This window comes from Pleurodeles waltl, chromosome 2_2 (assembly GCF_031143425.1).
Source record: "Pleurodeles waltl isolate 20211129_DDA chromosome 2_2, aPleWal1.hap1.20221129, whole genome shotgun sequence".
NCBI classification, from domain to species: domain Eukaryota; kingdom Metazoa; phylum Chordata; class Amphibia; order Caudata; family Salamandridae; genus Pleurodeles; species Pleurodeles waltl.
Window position 1 is genome coordinate 590,685,239 of NC_090439.1, and position 18,555 is coordinate 590,703,793.

Here is an 18,555-nt window from a genome sequence, read left to right on the forward strand (position 1 = left end):
GCCCAGACCATATACTTTTTATGGCTACCCTGCACTTACAATGTCTAAGGTTTTGCTTAGACACTGTAGGGGCATAGTGCTCATGCAACTATGCCCTCACCTGTGGTATAGTGCACCCTGCCTTAGGGCTGTAAGGCCTACTAGAGGGGTGACTTACCTATGCCACAGTCAGTGAGAGGTGGGCATGGCACTCTGAGGGGAGTGCCATGCTGACTTAGTCATTTTCTCCCCACCAGCACACACAAGCTGTGTGCCTGTGCTGAGTGAGGGGTTCCCAGGGTGGCATAAGACATGCTGCAGCCCTTCCCTGGCCACAGGGCCCGTGGTACCAAGGGTACCATTTACAAAGGACTTATCTGTGTGCCAGGGCTGTGCCAATTGTGGGAACAAAGGTACAGTTTGGGGAAAGAATAATGGCGCTGTGGCCTGGTTAGCAGGGTCCCAGCACACTTTCAATCATAACTGGCATCAACAAAAGCTAAAAAGACAGGGGGTAACCATGCCAAGGAAGGCATTTCCTTACAGTGGTCATCACCTGGATGGAAAGCCAGTTGTTCAAATTGAAAAGCAGCAACACAGATATTGGTGGCTGATGGGAATGTGAACCCTAGGAATCCTAGATTATGTGCCAGTGCCCATCCAGGGGTGTGGACAACATGGGCTCTAAGATCGATGCAGGCCTAAATCTGATACTCTAAGTAGCAGCAGTTAGCTCACTGTTATGCTCCAAGGCAAGAAAATTACAGAAACTCTTGCTATTCCTTGTTATGCGTGACATTTTAAGGCAGGGTTGGCTTTGGTTAAAGTGCAACTAGATTATGTCAGTCCTTTATATTCAAGTGTGACAAAATCCCTAAAAGAGACGCTGCAAATAGCCGAAAAATATCCAGGTAAATTAGTAAACTAATCCTAACATTCAACCATGCACCCCTAAAAGTAAATAAGCCTCGTTGGGTTTCTGTTCGCTGTAAATTGCAAAACCCATCAGGTTTGATGCGTTTCCACTGCATGTCTTTCTCTTTCTGACTACCGTACAGCTAACAAAGCCATACAGCACTATGAAAGAGAAGAACTCACAGTGAAAACAAATCAAACTTGATGGGTTTTACAATTAACATTTTAACATTGCAAAAACCTAACAAGTTTTATTTATTTGCACTGGGATTTTTTCTCTAAATGTTATGTTTAGAACGGAGCCATACAGTAGTTAATATAAAAAAGAAAGCATCTCATTGCAAATAAATCAAACTTGCTAGGTTTGTGCAATATTATGTTGTAAATTGTAAAACCCATCAAGTCAGTGCTTAATTTGTAAATAAAAACGTGGCAGTGCTGAAAGCTCTCCTCTGAAATATGCGGCTGCTGCAATTAAATGTGCAAGCACAGAATACAGAGGCAGCGTAATCATAAAGCAATCTTGGGCCTCTTTTATCCATGTACAGCCTGTCCCTGCCCCTTCAGCTCACTCTTGCAGCTTTCTGACTTCTCCCAATGTGGAGCTCTTCCCTCCTTCTCTTTCTTCATCTTTCCCATATGTGTCTTTTGATTGCAGTAAATGCCTGATGCAGAAAACTAAGTGCCGGCCATCATATATAAGTGCTGGTGCCCTCCACCGGAAACCACGGTCTCAAATTAAGCACTGCTTCTACTAAGAGTATTTCTCTTTCATACTACCGTACAGCTCATGAAGCCACAAGGTAGTATGAAAGAGAAAGACTTGCAGTGGAGACAAACCAAACATTATGGGTTTTACAATTTACGTCTTAACACTGCAAAAACCTAACAAGTTTAACTTATTTGTATTGCAATTTTTTTTCAAGACCTTATGTTTAGAACGAAGCTGTACTAAAGTATGAAAAATAAAGAATCATAATGCAAATTAATCAAACTTGTTAGGTTTTTGTAATGTCCATTTTTGGCCCGAGTAACCCATGTGGGGATGCCTTGTGAGGGAGTTATGGTAGACACACCGGTCGCACAAGCCCTTTATCGGCTTCATCCCAATTATTTTCAGGGAGAAAAATGGAAGTGCTCCAGAGGCCTGGCTTACATCCCCTTACCCGTTAAAAATAAAAAAAGTGACATAACCGGGAGCCACGGCCAATAAGTCTAGGGAGCTGCAGGCCGAAAACGTTTGGGAACCACTGCCGTAAGGTATAACTATTTATCATCTGTATAATCATTAATGTTTTTACCCTCATCTTTTGAGATATAGTGCCCAGCAACAGAACATAGTTTGAAAACAATGAGCGATAGAGTCAAGTCATGCAGCACTCCACCAGCCAGGAATCAATCCAAGAAAACAGACTCTTTCCTTCAGAAATGTTGAAAATCAATTTAGCACATCAGTTCCAATTCTCAAGAATCCGTAAAATGTACAGACATTTAGTGGCAGACATCAAGAGTTTTTCAGTGACCTAGCAGAACCAAAAGGCAGACCTTACCATGATCGTAGAATATTCAAACCATTGGACAATTGTGCTCTTCTCCAAATTCATCGCCATTCCACTAGCCCTCATGAAACATTTTACATTATTTATTCCTTGCACAGTCATGTTTTCTGCTACTGTTATGCTAGAACTCCATGTTTTGTTTTACATTGTCTAACTTCACAAAACCAGTTATTAAATCTGATTAGTCACTTTAATTTATGTACACCAGTGGTACGAAGAACAGAGAGGAAAGACAGGGAAAAGTAGGAAACAACAAAAAGACTATGCTTGTATAAACAAGAAAAAAGATCGAACTAAGTGAAGAATAAATAAACATACAGTGAATTATTTAAGGAAGTTCAGTACCTTTTGCTTTGGTGTCAACCTCATCTCCCGGCAAACCCAGCATCTTCTTTCCAAAATTTGGTCCAAGTGGCTTAAAAGGTGCCCTCGATGACTTAAATTTTTTTTTGTTTTGAAAGAATAAAGTAGACGATAGAGAATCTGAGGCTGAAGGAACAACATAATCTGCAAGGGTGTCCATACTACTTCCCGTCAACCAATTAAAGCTTCTCGCACCTAGAAATAAGGAAATATATCAGATGCATCAGCAAAAGCTCAAAATGTGTGCAAAACGATTACAAACTATACACCATTTATACCACAACGTTTTAGCTAATTATTTCTGACATGCGGAAAGTGAGAGGGCACCGGCATAGCTTGTAGAGTGTGATAATTTGGTAAGAAAAATAGAAGTGGCTAAAATAAGCACATTTAATGAATCTGTAAAGATCAAATGTTTCATCACCAGGAATGAAAAAGTAAGATACAAATTTCTTCAGAGCTGCTTCAGGACACAAAAAATGCATCGAAAGAAAAAGAAAACAAATAGTGTTATGACCATTAGCAGAAGAATATTATAGGTTAGGACAATCATTTATATACAAGTATACTGTGTTCATGTTCATTCACATCCATAACTTGTAATGTCTGCGCATTTGAGAACGTATTTGTTTTTCTTTTGAATATCTGTTATACAACACTCATTTAAAACATTGATTCAGACATCACACAAACGGACGTACACTTTTAAAACATGTCTGATATATATTAGGAAAATTATGTTTTGGAGTAGCCTGTACATAGCCTACAAAGGGCTCTCAAAGCTTCCATGTAGGAACTAAAATATACATGCTTCATAAAGAATTGGTAGTACTATTATAAACAGTATGCATCAGCAGGAAGGCTATCTGTGTTTCGTAGTCCTAATGGATTAATGTGTAAAGATTATCTTTTTTTTTGTTTTTTTAAACTTTATTTATGAATATAGAATAACAACACATAAACCGCACTGTTCATAGGATATATCGCAGCATCTCAGCTTTACATTTCAGAACATAAGCATAAGTTTGCATCACATCTTCGGTAGAGTCACCAGAGATACAGGAGTACAACCCATAAAGAAATGATAAATTGAACTGACCAATATGGCTGCAAGAACAATTGCTGCTACAAAAGCGATACCAGGGCTGCGGAACTATATAGCTCATGCACCAAATGCGCAACAGTGTGGAGCACTTTACAGCAAAACCAGCACACAAAACTGCCACCGAGTTCCCGTAGAACATCCAAATCAGGAGGAAAGCTACTGATATGAGTTAGACCAACCCTGCCAACAGAACATACCATGAGGGGGGGGGAACGCTCAGTACCACAACAGCTCCGCATCCCGCAGGCAGAGTCTACCATGCATGCAGAAGAAGAAATGAACATCCTCTCTTCAATGACAATCCCGCGGCAGGAGGAGGGGGAGAAGGGAGGGAGCGGACAGCAGGGGGGTGGGGGGGCAGAAGGAAGATCCCACTCACCCAATTATCACAAAACATTCAGTCTACAGACACGTTGCCAGCCATGAATGGCATCAACCCATCTCAGCAAGTAGAAGCCCCACCCGAGGAGTCCCCGGTAATCTCCATAGGGACCCCCAATAGGGTATCAATCATATCCCTCCATCTCTCCAGGTCACGCTCCGCGTGCTCATCCATACGTACTTTTCGAAGTCGACACTTCTCCACAGTCACCCACTCAACAAGATCCACCAACCAAGTATCATGCAGCAGAGGGGACGGGCTTGCCCAATGTATCGCAATGCGCCGCTTGGCGAGGATGAGTCCCAGTTGCGCAAATCTGTAACTCATTTTACGACCTTTTTTGGGGCGAGGAATTAAACCAAGTAGGCAGTGTTTCCTAGTTGCCTCTACGTTAATCGCTGACGCATCTCTTAGTGTCCGCACTATCTGAAGCCAAAGGAGTTGAATCACACTACATAACCATGTCATATGGTCAAAATTAGTCAATGCCCCACCACAGCGAGCACACCTGTCTGGGTGCGTTGGAAATATTCTATGGAGGCGGTGTGGTGTCAGGTAAGCCCAGTGAATGTAATAAAAATGGGTCCGTTTAAATCTCGCATTACTAGTGGCCTCCCGCACCAAGGAACAGGTTCTAGACCATTCACTATCTGGAAGTGGACCATCCAGATCAGCATCCCAACTGTCTCTAGCCCCCGTAAGGCTTATCCGTCTGTCTTGTTTGAGAGGCCTGTAGAGCCGGGAAATGAGGCCCTGGACACAAACTAGGTCAACGAGAGTCGCCGAAAGGCAGGATTCAATCGGTTCAGTAGGAAAAGAGGTCCAAATCTCACGTGCCGTCTGCGAGAGGCTAGCGTATTGCAGAAACTGACCTTGGTCAATTCCAAAAAGGGATTGCGCTTCTTGCCAAGTAATAAACACATTATTTTGGCAAAGATCACCAGCGGTATTACAACAGCCGTCTCGCCACTTCCCGAAGTCTAGTGTTGCTGCAGCACTGACGAAGGGGCGCAGCCACCACAGCCGAAGCAAGAGAGCATATGGCGCTTTACTCGAGACCTTCACAACGACCTGCTCCCAGATCCGCGATACCTGCGCAACTAGGAAAGGAATCCCCGGTGGCAACCGAGATCCCCTCATCAGCAAGCACGGTAAGAGTGACAGTCAGACAGAGCCATCCAACAGTTCCTTCTCCGTCATCACACCACATGGCTGCATATTGAAACCAGCATGCCGCATAGTATAAATACAAATCGGGCAGACCCAGTCCTCCTTCAACCAGATCCAGCTTCAGCACCTCCAAGCGAACTCTAGGCTGCTTACCCGCCCAAACTAGGGACAGAAGCAACTTATCGAGTTGACGAAAAAGAGGCAATGGCATTACAAAGAACACGTTCTGCAACATGCAAAGATTATCTAATAGGAGGGACACTAGGCAGACCCCACAAGCAGTAGAAATATCTCTGAAGAGCTCCTAGAGGAGCCCTGTCAATTAGGAAGTAGGACCTTGGAGGACACCTATCAACAGTTGTGAGAGAAGGGAATACATTCAGCAGTCAATGGGGAATACAAAATGACATAACTGACCTCAAGCTTTGATGTGCTGGTCACAGTTAAAGTGGTGTTCCACCCCTACACCCCTTTAGATGTGTCCTGCAACTCGTTAATCATCAGCCAAAATGGCAGGTCCAAGGCGCAGGACAGTGTGAACCACAATAAGAGCACTTCAACTAGGTCATTACAGACACTGCTTTCAGTCTTTGGCATTCAAGGAATAACCTAATGCACTTTGGGTGCCGTAGTCTTGGTTTGCTTTCATTAAAATACTAAAAATAGCATAGCTATCAGCCAAGATTTGTAGCTTAAAAGCCCATAACCAGAAACAGTGCCAATGATGACATCAAGTAAGATGGTTACCATAGTAAAAAAATAGGCTCCAAGGTCCAAGGGTGAGAAAAGAGAGGGGACTAGAGATGAGAACAACAATGCAACAACATATTGGCCTGCCTGAGGTCCCCACAGAGTCCAGGGAGAATTAGCGTCGATGACTACTCACACAAAATAACATTCAACAAATCTCAACTTTACTGGAGAAGCGGATTGAAGATTGGAGGGCATTTGCAGCACAAACACATGTTGCAGTATAGATAGAGAGAACTAACGAGGCAATTGTTAGAAAACAAATGAAAGAGAAAAAGGACAAACACATCAGGCCAAAAAAACACCTGGAGATGTGTTGGATAACCACACATATACTGAGCAGTGAGATTATTTGAGAGAAAGCAGGATACCCGAGAAAACTAGTTGAGGCCCACTGTGAGGGAGTAGATGGGGACATGATAAAGTGCATGGGGACTCGATCACTGGGGGGCCTCAATATGAAAAAACTGAAACCCCAGGTTTCACTAGAGAACTGTAGGACTCAAAGAGGATTAAGATCCTCCAGACCTTGAGGTGACCCCACCAAATTGCCAGAGTGGAAGAGTAAATATTTAATACACCTCCCCTATTTTTGGATCTTCTTTCAAGGATTTTAAGCAGTTATAAGGGTGTTTGTATGTTTTGCAGAGCACAGTTTAAGAGACCAGAGACATACTTAATGAGGAAATATAGTGCCCATTGTATGGATCCTCAGTGGGAATCTACTGAGATACTGGAGGACCCACAAATATTGAGGCCCAAGATCAAGACTATCTGCACAAATAATGAGCCTTCTGGGTGATTACTGTGTAAGAAGTGGTGACTTTTGTATCAGTTCGTTAACTGCCTCCCCGCCTCACCCATGTCCTTCTACACTTCCCAACCTGCTCCCATGCAAACCACCCATTCAATGAGCCCCCCACCCACGCCTTCGTTCTGGGAGGACAATTTCAAACTCCTTATCTTTAAACTCTCTTTCCTTCTGCCCACCTCCTATCTAACTCATCTAACACTAAGTCTCATTCCCCCACCCTGGGACCATTCAGTAGTTTTTGTCCCAAATTATTGCCTGGTGCCCGTAGTCACACCCAACATGGGAATGTTAGTACGCTCCCCTTTCAAATGAGGAAGGTGGAGCACCCAGAGAGCACAAATAGAACACATCCTGTACAAAAACAACTGTAGCTTTCTAGGTATGATTTTTGATTTGCTAAATATATACAAAATGCTTAAATCGTTTTTTTTCTTTTGAGCTTAGATGGCCAATCATTTTGTGGGGCACCAGACAGTTGAGCTCCAAGATAGCCAATTAGTTTGGTACAGTGTTACTTTTGAAATAGACAATACAAGATATATAAGTTACTTCCATTTGTTAGCACTGTTTCTGGTGGTTTCTATAGCTGCAGGATCCTCACCTTCATAATATTTCCAGGGTGACAGACTGCATCTGGAAGTGTTCATACAAGTGCTCCTGTGTGCTGCAAAGTGGTGAGGTGCAGCTCAACTTTAGATTTGATACTACAGCAGTACCTCTCAAAGTTGGCAAGTCTGTGTGGTGGGCTCTGACTAATAGGTCCTGCAGGACAGAACAGGCAAAAGGTCCTTCGCATCTGACCTGGCCGTCAAGACAATAGAGCTTTGTGAACATGTGTAATAATACCACCATCACTGCCTGCAGATGTCAAGAACAGGCACTCTGCTTGCCAACACTGTGGTAGCAGCCTTGCTCAGGTCATGGTGGATTGAGATCTCAGTTCTTCCAGGGGCAGCAGATCTTGATGCAGAGGAATATCCACTCTGACAAGGTCCATTGCTGCACTGCCGTGTGCCTTTCTTTGCCCTCAAGAGCCCACACAAAAAGATGATCAACCACCCATTGGTCCTTGGTGCAATCAATGTAAAAGCTTAAGGCTCATTTGAGATTCAGGTGATGGAGTCTCTTCTCCTCTTTTGAGGGGTGAGGCAGAGCAAACAACATTGGGAGAGTGACGGTCTGCCCAATGTGAAAAGAAGTCACAACTTTTGGCAAAAAGGCCACCCTGGTCCTTAGCACCAGTTTGTCTGTTCTATTTTGTGGTAGTGTGGGCAGGCAGTTAGACTTATCAGAGGGTAGTGCTAAGCATCTGTTGTACTCACAAAAGAAACAAATGAGACACACACTCAAAGAATAAATCCAAGACCATATTAGAAATATAGCAATTCTTTTTATATATATTTCAAACACAAGAATTTCGCAGTCAGGCAAGTAGACTTTTAAGCATAAATACTTTGCAGTTTTAGAAATCAACACACTACAATTTTCCAGTTCTCTCAATGTTATCCCTTTGAGGACAATTATACAGAGATTGCAGGCAACTTGATGGAGTCCAAGAGGGGTGCAACCTGAGTAGACAGCTGGGGAACTGGGCTGGCACCATTGGTTGGCTTCACCTCGGGTCATGGTCATTGGGTGCAGAGGTCACTTCGAGTGTTGAGCCCTTGCTGTTCCAGGGGCTGCTGAGTCTTTCTTGAAACTTTGTTGCAGAGCAGTTACGCAGCTCACAGGAGTCTGAGTCTTTGTAGAAGGCAGGCAGTTCTCCTGGGTTTCTTGGAGGCTCAGCAGCAGGATGAGTTGTGTTTTGGGCAGAGTCCGTCAAGGTCAGCAGGAAGGCCGTAGGGGCTGGTTCCAAGTCAGCTGCTTCTTTTCCTCTTCTGCAGGGGCGACTCTTCTTTGTCCTTTGCTTCATAGGTAGTCAGGATCTGAGTTCTAGGGTTCAAGAGGGCGACCTAATTACTCAATTTAGGGGTGTTACAGGGAGTGCCAGGTGACAGCCAATGGGCTGCCCACCTTTAGGGTGACTACACTCTTTCTGTGACCACATCCGCCGGGAAGTGGGCGTAACTATAAGTCTAGTGGCCTAATTCCTTCCAAACAAGATGGAGAAATTTAAAAAATACAGTCCACTTCAGCTCGTAAACCTTAGGGGTGAGACTGGCATGAAGTTGGCACACCTCCTACCTAATCTGCCTAATTTTCCCGCCTGTGCTGCCGCCAAGAAGTGGGGTCAGGACAGAGGGGCGGTCCTCTCCACCATCTGGAAAGACCTGGGTCGCATTACCTTTGAAGCTCCCCGCCATGGAATGTCCATCCTGCCTGGGTGAGGTGGTAACACCTCTGCCCAGTGCAGACTTTTGTCTCAGGCTCTCAAGAGTGCTGGCTCTCACCTTAGGTCAGGACCAGTCAGTCACCATACTAGTAGGTTTTCAGGAGGCACCTCTAAGGTGCCCTCTGTGTGCATGTATTAATAAATCCATTCAGTGAGGGTTTATTATTCTGAGATGTTTTATCCCAAACATCCCAAGGATCAGAGAAGCCATCATGTAGCTGTGGAACTCATAATGACAAGTGTCCACCACATGCATTTAAAATGGCTCCCCCGTACACTTACTATGTCTGAGAATCGACAATAGCAACACAAAAGGACGATGGATGAAGCTTTTCAAACACAGTCACAGATCTGGGTTAAATCCATCGCTCACCTTGCCACCCCAGTTTAGACCCAGCTATATTCAAATCAGTCTTGATCTTGCTTCCCATGGGAACAGCCCAGCCTGAACTACCAGACCAGGTCCTCCCTGGACTGGAAGCAAGCATCTTGGGATCGGTTTCAGAGTATCACCCCTTATCAGCCAGTCTAGCTTGAATCCAGTGGTACTGTGATCGAGGGACCCACTTCTGGGCATACCCTTGACACTTAGGGTGACTTTAGCAACACAAAAGGATGATGGACGGAGTGCTGAAACTTTTTAGATACTCACCCCCAGTCACAAATCTGGGCCAAATCTATCGCTCTTTTGCTCACCATGCCACCCCAGTTTGGACCCAGTCATATGCAAATCAGTCTTGACCATACTTCCATGGCAACAGTCCAGCCCGAACTGCCAAGGCAGGTCCTCCCTGGACCAGAAACAAGCATCCTGGTGTCGGCTTCAGGGTATTACTGACAGAAACATAGCCGGGGCATATCTGCTTGTGCATATATGCCCTCACATGGGCCCTGATGCACCCTGCCTTAGGGGTGACTTACACCTGGCACATGCAATGATAGGGGCCGTGGCACACGGGTGTTTGACAGGTCGTGTTTATAATTTAGCCTGGCCCAGCGCACGCAGTCTGCAACAGGAGCACAGTGTGGGTTTGGTCAGGGGTCCCTGGGGGTGGCACAACTGGTGCTGCAGCCCTCCGGGATCTTCCTTAGTACCCCAGGCCCTGGGTACCATTTACTAAGGACTTTCAGTGGGTGCTGAAGGGTGAGGCAAATGTGCAACACAAATATGCAGTTTTGGGGAAAGAGATCCAGCACTGGGGCCTGTTAAGCAGGAACCCAGTGCTCTAGCAGTCGAATCCACATCAGAAACCAGGCAAAAAGTGGGGGCTAACCATGCCAAAAGGTTGCTTTCTTACACTTTTATTTGTGCCCACTGCAAGTCCTTGCTAGGCCTCAGACCACACAACTAGGATATCTAACAGCTTGACTTGCATAGGGTCTGTCCAGCAAACTCAACACCATGCCACAAATTTGTCCCAGTGACCAGCTTAAAAACGTGTCATGGAAGAGGCATCTAGCACGCAGGATTGCATTGCATTGCCAACTTTGGTTGGCATACAAATGCCATTAACTGGTGTTGCTCAATTTCTATACATGGAGGTGAATATTGTGCAGGATCGGGTGAAGAACTCTACCCACTGCTGAGACAGAAAATCTTCCAGCAGTGGAAGCAGGATCAGAGGGCAGATGCACAGGCATAGAAGATCCAGGTACCACATTCTCCTGGCCTGAACCAGGCTATTAGAGTGGGTTGACCACAGTTCTTCCAAAACTTCTTCAGAACTCTGGCCAGGAGAGGAAGAAGCGGGAAAGCATACAGGGATCCTGTGTGCCATCCCTGCCGAAATGCATTTCCTAGGGAGGACTTTTGTGGAGCTCCAACGTGCAAACTTTTGGAAACAGCACATTCTCAATGATGACAAAAAGACCTTGCCAGGATTCTATCCACTGTCGGAAGACTTCTTGTGTGTACAACCTTGGTGTGTAGCCACCATTTGTGATCAGCCAGGTACCGCAGGCTGAGGTCGCCCAGCCTGGATTTTAATTAGCCCACCAGGCGGTTCACAATCAGGGGAATGCCCTGATATTCCAACCACCTCCTCTGGTACACAATCTCCTGGCAAAGGCCCCAGGATCCCTACCTACTTCTTACAGTGCCATATGGTGGTAGTTTTGTTTGTGAGGATGTGTAGCAGCCTTGCCGTGGTGAATGATAGGAAGGCCTTCAACACCAGGCCAGCATCTTCAACAGATTGATATGGAGGTCGTTTTTCCACTGGAGATCAGAGTCCTCTATTGCCATCTGTCCCAGATGGCCTCCCCAACTGTGATGCATCTGTCACCATCATCAACTCTGGGTGGGGAAGAGGGATGGGTCTGCCACAGAGGTCAGGCAGCAGTTGAGCAGCCACCACTGCAGATCTTGTGCAGGTTCCTCCAAAACGTGGATGATATCAGACATGTGCCCTTGGACCACTGAGACATTCGATCCAACTGCAGAGCCATCATATGCCACCTGGCGAAGGGGACAAGCAGGACAAGAAGCCTCAGACAATCTCACTGAGATGTAGGGCCAAGACTGAAACATCAGAATCACAGCCCACATGTCCTGGACTTTGTAAGATGGAGGAAAGTCCCTGAAACAAGATAGCTCCTACAGAATGAAGCCTAAGCAAAGGAGTGAGGTCTGAGTTCACCACGTTAACCAACAATATGGTGTATGCATCTGCATGGGATATGATGCATTGGCACTCTAGGAAAAATGTTGGATCCTGCCCCCGCAGGGTGGTTGTGTGCCGCTAAGGGCAAACTAAAAAAGATTAGAGGCTGATGCCAAAGGGTAAGGGGACTAGAAAGATCGAGGCACCTGTGACCTGCGTGTTGCCTGCCTGGTTCCTGTCAGGAGTTGGATGAACTGACCTGGAGTTTGCTATACACCAAATCTCTGGAGTAGCCACAGAAGTGCCAAATACGATGAAGACCTGTCTGGGAGTGGTTAAAAAGGTGCAATGAATTTTCTGTAGTGTGGCTTGCCTTGAAACGTTCTAGGGCAGAAGCAGCTTTCTCAGCAAATAGGCAGAAGTCATCATAAGCACATCCATAAAGAGTGCCTCCCCATCTCCGGAAAAACCTATGGATCACATCCAAGCATGACAATGGATCACCACACTAGTGTCAACTGCTTGCCCAAGCAACTCCTAGTGTCCAGAGCAAAGAGAATCAAATATTTGGCAGCATCTTAACCATCTTGAAGTTTTTGAGTCGAGGATGCCCTAAACTCTTCTGGGAGTTTCAGCAAGATCTCACTGGCTATGTCCCAGATGGCATCCTTGTAACAGCCTAGAACACAAACTGTGTTCGCAGTCCTCAGGGCTAGGCTGGCTGAAGAAACTATTTCTTTCCCAAATGCCTCAATCCCTTTCAACTCCTGTTAGAACAGGGTGTGCAGCATTAATTAGGATTCACCTTGCTGGTGGAAATTGGGACCACTAAACTCTATGGAGTAGGATGCAGCGAAAGAAAATCAGAATCACCAGGCACCAGTCTATGGCATCAGGCCTCCTCTGTGTTCACTGGTTTGCAAGAACAAGGCTTAGACAAAGTGCCCATAAAAGTAGCAGTTAGGGCTTTGTGTAATGATAGGAAGGACTCAGAGGAAGCTGACCCATGTTGTACATTGTTTTAACTTGAATCCAAGTTATCTGTAGGTCTACCACCTAAGCAGCATGCCTGATAACAGCAAAGGAAGCACTCCCTTCTGAAGATGGACGGGGGTGCAGGGGAGGTGGGTGGGGAAATCAACCATGTATCAGGAAAAGTTTCAAACCCACTAGCCTACTGCAAAACCATGTATAAAATGTCATTGCCATAATATGGGTGTAAATCATACCTATTATCGCCAATACCATCACCAAGTGACAGCAATCTCTGGTCAGAATGGGAACAGAAAAGCTGACAGAGCATCAGAGGATGGCCCTGTGGTAGAGGCAGTGTATTGTCTAAATCAGAATGTTCGAGGAATCTATGTGTCAGGTGGAGTTAGAGGGCAACCTCATCAGGGTCAGGACTGTTCCAGCTCAGACGCCAGAGCGGATCTCCCTCCAGCATCAGTGACTGAAAGAGAGATGTCAATACAAGAGGGACCAGAGCAGGTCTTGGAGCAGGAATGAAGTCTGCACTGCAGTTGGTGCAGAATCAGAAGCTGGTTTCAAAAGCCCAGATGACACAGAGAACAGATCTGCTGGCAGGAACCTACCTGAAGGCCCTGAAAATCCTTTGGCCCTGAAGACACACCAGCAGGAGCTAGATGAATGCCAAAAATACAGAGCCTGGCCTCCTTAAATGCCTCAGGTTGCGGCGGTGCCACTGATGGCCTGATGAACTTGGGGCACAATTGGAGTCAACTATAGGATTGGCTCGTAAATAGAGAATCAGGAGCAGATTAAGATCACACCTTGATGCCCTTGCAACTTCTCTTGAGATAGGGAGTGGAGGGATAGAGTTCTTCTTGTTTTCTTTTTGTTTTTTGACTAGGTCTTTGACTTACAGAATGGCTTTGACCACGAAGAGTACCTGTTCTGGAATCGAGCCTGAGAGGGAAACGCTTCTGCCCCCATAAATTAAAGCAAAACCTTTGTGAGGTCCATGGCCTTTTTCTATGTTCGCTGACGGACAGCTTTTCTTCACTGCACTGGATCGCCTTCAGGTGTATGAGGATACGTTACCCAAACAACGTATCGTGATGTCCCGATCCCAAACACCAAAAGCACTTCTCAGGCAGGTCTGTCATCAACATCTGTTTATGGCAGTCAGATGGTTTGAGCCTTGTAGTTTTAGTGGGGTCAATATTCCCTTTCTCACTGGAATTTGTTTTGAAGAGTGGAGCTCCTGATCTTCATTTGAGGATCTGAAACAAAAAGAAAATGACATCAGAGTACATGGGTGGTGCTTATGTGCGGCTCTGCTCCATGACTAAGCCAAAATGGAGCTGCAGCTCCACCTAGAAGCATGCAAGAGCACTGGTGTGAAATTATCTGGATCCAGTCTAGCTCCTGGGGAATGTTCTAAAGGTGAGAACTCTGCGTATAAAAGGATCCATCAGAAATCTGAATAAAAATAAAGTAGAAAATAAATAACTGCAAAAGGGCTTGGCAATGATAGCAAAGTACAAAACAAAGTGGCAAGCAACATGAGGCACTAGCTGCATTTATTTTTGCTCAAGCATGTGAATGAAAATGTCACTTACCCAGTGTACATCTGTTCGTGGCATCAGTCGCAGTAGATTCGCATGTTCTGCAATAGCTCGCCATCTGGTGTTGGGCCGGAGTGTTACAAGTTGTTTTTCTTCGAAGAAGTCTTTCGAGTCACGGGACCGAGTGACTCCTCCTTTTGTCTCCATTGCGCATGGGCGTCGACTCCATCTTCGATTGTTTTTCCCCGCAGAGGGTGAGGTAGGAGTTGAATTGTAGTAATAGTGCCCATGCAATGGAGTGACTAAGTATGCACCTATTTAAGGTTGAGATGATACATATATAAATAATTGAAGGTAACTTCCAAACTGCTACAGGCTCCCGGGGAGGCGGGTGGGCACATGCGAATCTACTGCGACTGATGCCACGAACAGATGTACACTGGGTAAGTGACATTTTCAGTTCGATGGCATCTGTCGCTTTAGATACGCATGTTCTGCATAGACTAGTAAGCAGTTATTTCCCCAAAAGCGGTGGATCAGCCTGTAGGAGTGGAAGTAGTCTGAAATAATGTTCTTAATACGGCTTGACCTACTGTGGCTTGTTGTGCGGATAACACGTCTACACAGTAGTGCTTGGTAAATGTGTGAGGCGTAGACCATGTGGCTGCCTTACATATTTCTTGCATTGGGATGTTTCCTAGAAAGGCCATGGTAGCACCTTTCTTTCTGGTTGAGTGTGCCCTTGGTGTAATGGGCAGCTGTCGTTTAGCTTTAAGGTAGCAGATTTGGATGCATTTAACTATCCATCTGGCTATACCTTGTTTTGATATTGGGTTTCCTGCATGAGGTTTTTGAAATGCAATAAATAGTTGTTTAGTCTTTCTGATGTTTTTTGTTCTGTCAATGTAATACATCAATGCTCTTTTGACATCTAATGTATGTAGTGCCCTTTCAGCTACGGTATCTGGCTGTGGAAAAAACACTGGAAGTTCCACTGTTTGATTTAGATGGAACGGTGAAATAACCTTTGGCAAAAATTTAGGATTGGTCCTTAGGACGACTTTATTTTTGTGTAGTTGTATAAAAGGTTCCTGTATTGTAAACGCCTGAATCTCGCTTACTCTTCTTAGGGAAGTAATGGCGATGAGAAATGCCACCTTCCAGGTTAGGAACTGTATGTCGCAGGAGTGCATGGGTTCAAAAGGTGGACCCATAAGTCTAGTTAGGACAACATTTAGGTTCCATGAAGGAACAGGTGGTGTTCTTGGTGGTATAATTCTCCTAAGGCCCTCCATGAATGCTTTAATGACTGGTATCTTATATAGGGAAGTTGAATAGGTAGTCTGCAGGTATGCAGATATTGCTGCAAGGTGTATTTTAATGGAAGAGAAAGCCAGGTTAGATTTTGTAAGTGAAGCAAGTAACCCACTACATGTTCTGGAGTTGTGTGTAATGGTTGTATTTGATTAATATGGCAGTAGCAAACAAACCTCTTCCATTTACTTGCATAGCAGTGCCTGGTGGATGGCCTTCTGGCTTGTTTTATGACTTCCATACATTCTTGGGTAAGTTGTAAGTGCCCGAATTCTAGGATTTCAGGAGCCAGATTGCTAGATTCAGCGATGCTGGATCTGGGTGTCTGATCTTTTGGTTGTGCTGTGTCAACAGATCTGGCCTGTTGGGCAATTTGATGCAGGGTACCACTGATAGGTCTAGCAGCGTTGTGTACCAGGGTTGCCTTGCCCAAGTTGGTGCTATCAATATGAGTTTGAGTTTGCTTTGACTGAGTTTGTTTACCAGGTAAGGAAGGAGAGGGAGAGGAGGAAAAGCGTAAGCAAATATCCCTGACCATTTTATCCATAGGGCATTGCCTTGGGATTGTTCGTGTGGGTATCTGGATGCGAAGTTTTGGCATTTTGCGTTCTCCCTTGTCGCAAACAAGTCTATCTGAGGTGTTCCCCAGAGTTTGAAATAAGTGTTCAGAATTTGGGGGTGAATTTCCCATTCGTGGACCTGTTGGTGATCTCGAGAGAGATTGTCTGCGAGTTGATTTTGGATCCCTGGTATAAATTGTGCTATTAGGCGAATTTGGTTGTGAATTGCCCAACGCCAAATCTTTTGTGCTAGCAGGCTTAACTGCGTGGAGTGCGTCCCCCCCTGCTTGTTTAGATAATACATTGTTGTCATGTTGTCTGTTTTGACGAGAATGTATTTGTGAACTATTATTGGTTGGAAAGCTTTTAGTGCTTGAAAAACTGCTAGAAGTTCTAGGTGATTGATATGCAGTTTTGTTTGATGTACGTTCCATTGTCCTTGTATGCTGTGTTGATCGAGGTGTGCTCCCCACCCTGTCATGGAAGCATCTGTTGTTATTACGTATTGTGGCACTGGGTCTTGGAAAGGCCGCCCCTTGTTTAAATTTATGTTGTTCCACCACAGAAGCGAGAGGTAAGTTTGGCGGTCTATTAACACCAGATCTAGAAGGTGACCCTGTGCTTGAGACCACTGTGATGCTAGGCATTGTTGTAAGGGCCTCATGTGCAGTTTTGCGTTTGGGACAATGGCTATGCATGAAGACATCATGCCTAGGAGTTGTAATACCATCTTTGCTTGTATCTTTTGTGTTGGATACATGCGTTGTATGATGGTGTTGAAATTTAGAATTCTTTGTGGACTTGGAGTGGCTACTCCCTTTGATGTGTCTATTATGGCTCCTAGGTATTGTTGTACCTTGCGCGGCAGAATGTTGGATTTTGTAAAGTTGACGGTGAACCCGAGTTTGAAGAGGGTTTGTATGATCTGATTTGTGTGATTTGAGCACTCTATGAACAAATGGGCCTTGATTAGCCAGTCGTCCAAATATGGGAACACATGTATTTGCTGCCTTCTTATGTGTGCAGCGACTACCGCTAGACATTTGGTAAAGACTCTTGGTGCGGTTGTTAATCCGAAAGGCAGTACCTTGAATTGGTAATGTATTCCTTTGAATACAAACCTTAGGTATTTCCTGTGCAATGGGTGTATTGGTATATGGAAATAAGCATCCTTGAGGTCTAAAGTTGCCATGTAGTCGTGTAGTTTTAGCAATGGCAATACTTCTTGTAGTGTGACCATGTGGAAGTGGTCTGATTTGATGAAAGTGTTCACTACTCTGAGGTCTAGGATTGGTCTCAGCGTTTTGTCCTTCTTTGGTATCAGAAAGTACAGTGAGTAAACTCCTGTGTTTATTTGTGTGTTTGGCACTAATTCGATTGCATTCTTTTGCAATAGTGCCTGCACTTCTATCTCCAGGAGATTGGAATGGTGTGTCGTTAAATTTTGTGCTTTTGGTGGTATGTTTGGAGGGAATTGTAGAAATTCTATGCAATAACCATGTTGGATAATTGCTAGAACCCAAGTGTCTGTAGTGATTTCCTCCCATGCTTTGTAATAATGACCTATTCTTCCCCCCACTGGTGTTGTGTGGAGGGGGTGAGTGACATGTGAGTCACTGTTTAGTAGTAGGGGTTTTGGGGCTCTGAAATCTTCCTCTATTTCTAGGGAATTGCCCTCCTCTATATTGTCCCCGAAAACCTCCTCTATACTGTCCCTGGTAACTGGACGGTGTTGCTTGTGAGGTGCTGGCTTGTGTGCTTTGACCCCGAAACCCCCCTCGAAAGGGCGTTTTACGGAATGTGCTGTAATTCCCTCTGCTCTGCGGGGAGTAGAGTGCGCCCATGGCTTTGGCAGTGTCCGTATCTTTTTTGAGTTTCTCAATCGCTGTGTCCACTTCTGGACCGAACAGTTGTTTTTCATTAAAAGGCATATTGAGAACTGCTTGTTGAATCTCTGGTTTAAATCCAGACGTTCGGAGCCATGCATGCCTTCTGATAGTTACAGATGTATTAATTGTCCGTGCAGCTGTATCTGCAGCGTCCATGGAGGAGCGGATCTGGTTGTTGGAAATGGTCTGTCCCTCCTCAACCACTTGTTTTGCCCTATTTTGTAAGTCCTTGGGCAGATGTTCAATGAGATGTTGCATCTCGTCCCAGTGGGCTCTGTCATAGCGCGCA

The 18,555-nt window shown here is 45.0% G+C and overlaps 1 protein-coding gene across 2 annotated transcripts in view; it reads right to left on the minus strand.

The window, feature by feature from the left end:
- PRKDC (protein kinase, DNA-activated, catalytic subunit) overlaps positions 1 to 18,555 on the minus strand; it is a 2,139,921-nt gene that overhangs the window by 765,419 nt on the left and 1,355,947 nt on the right. For both annotated transcript variants that reach the window (XM_069220133.1, XM_069220131.1), the window contains exon 59: positions 2,799 to 3,011. In XM_069220133.1, the coding sequence (XP_069076234.1) occupies positions 2,799 to 3,011 (213 nt within the window). The remainder of the gene's footprint in view (positions 1 to 2,798; positions 3,012 to 18,555) is intronic.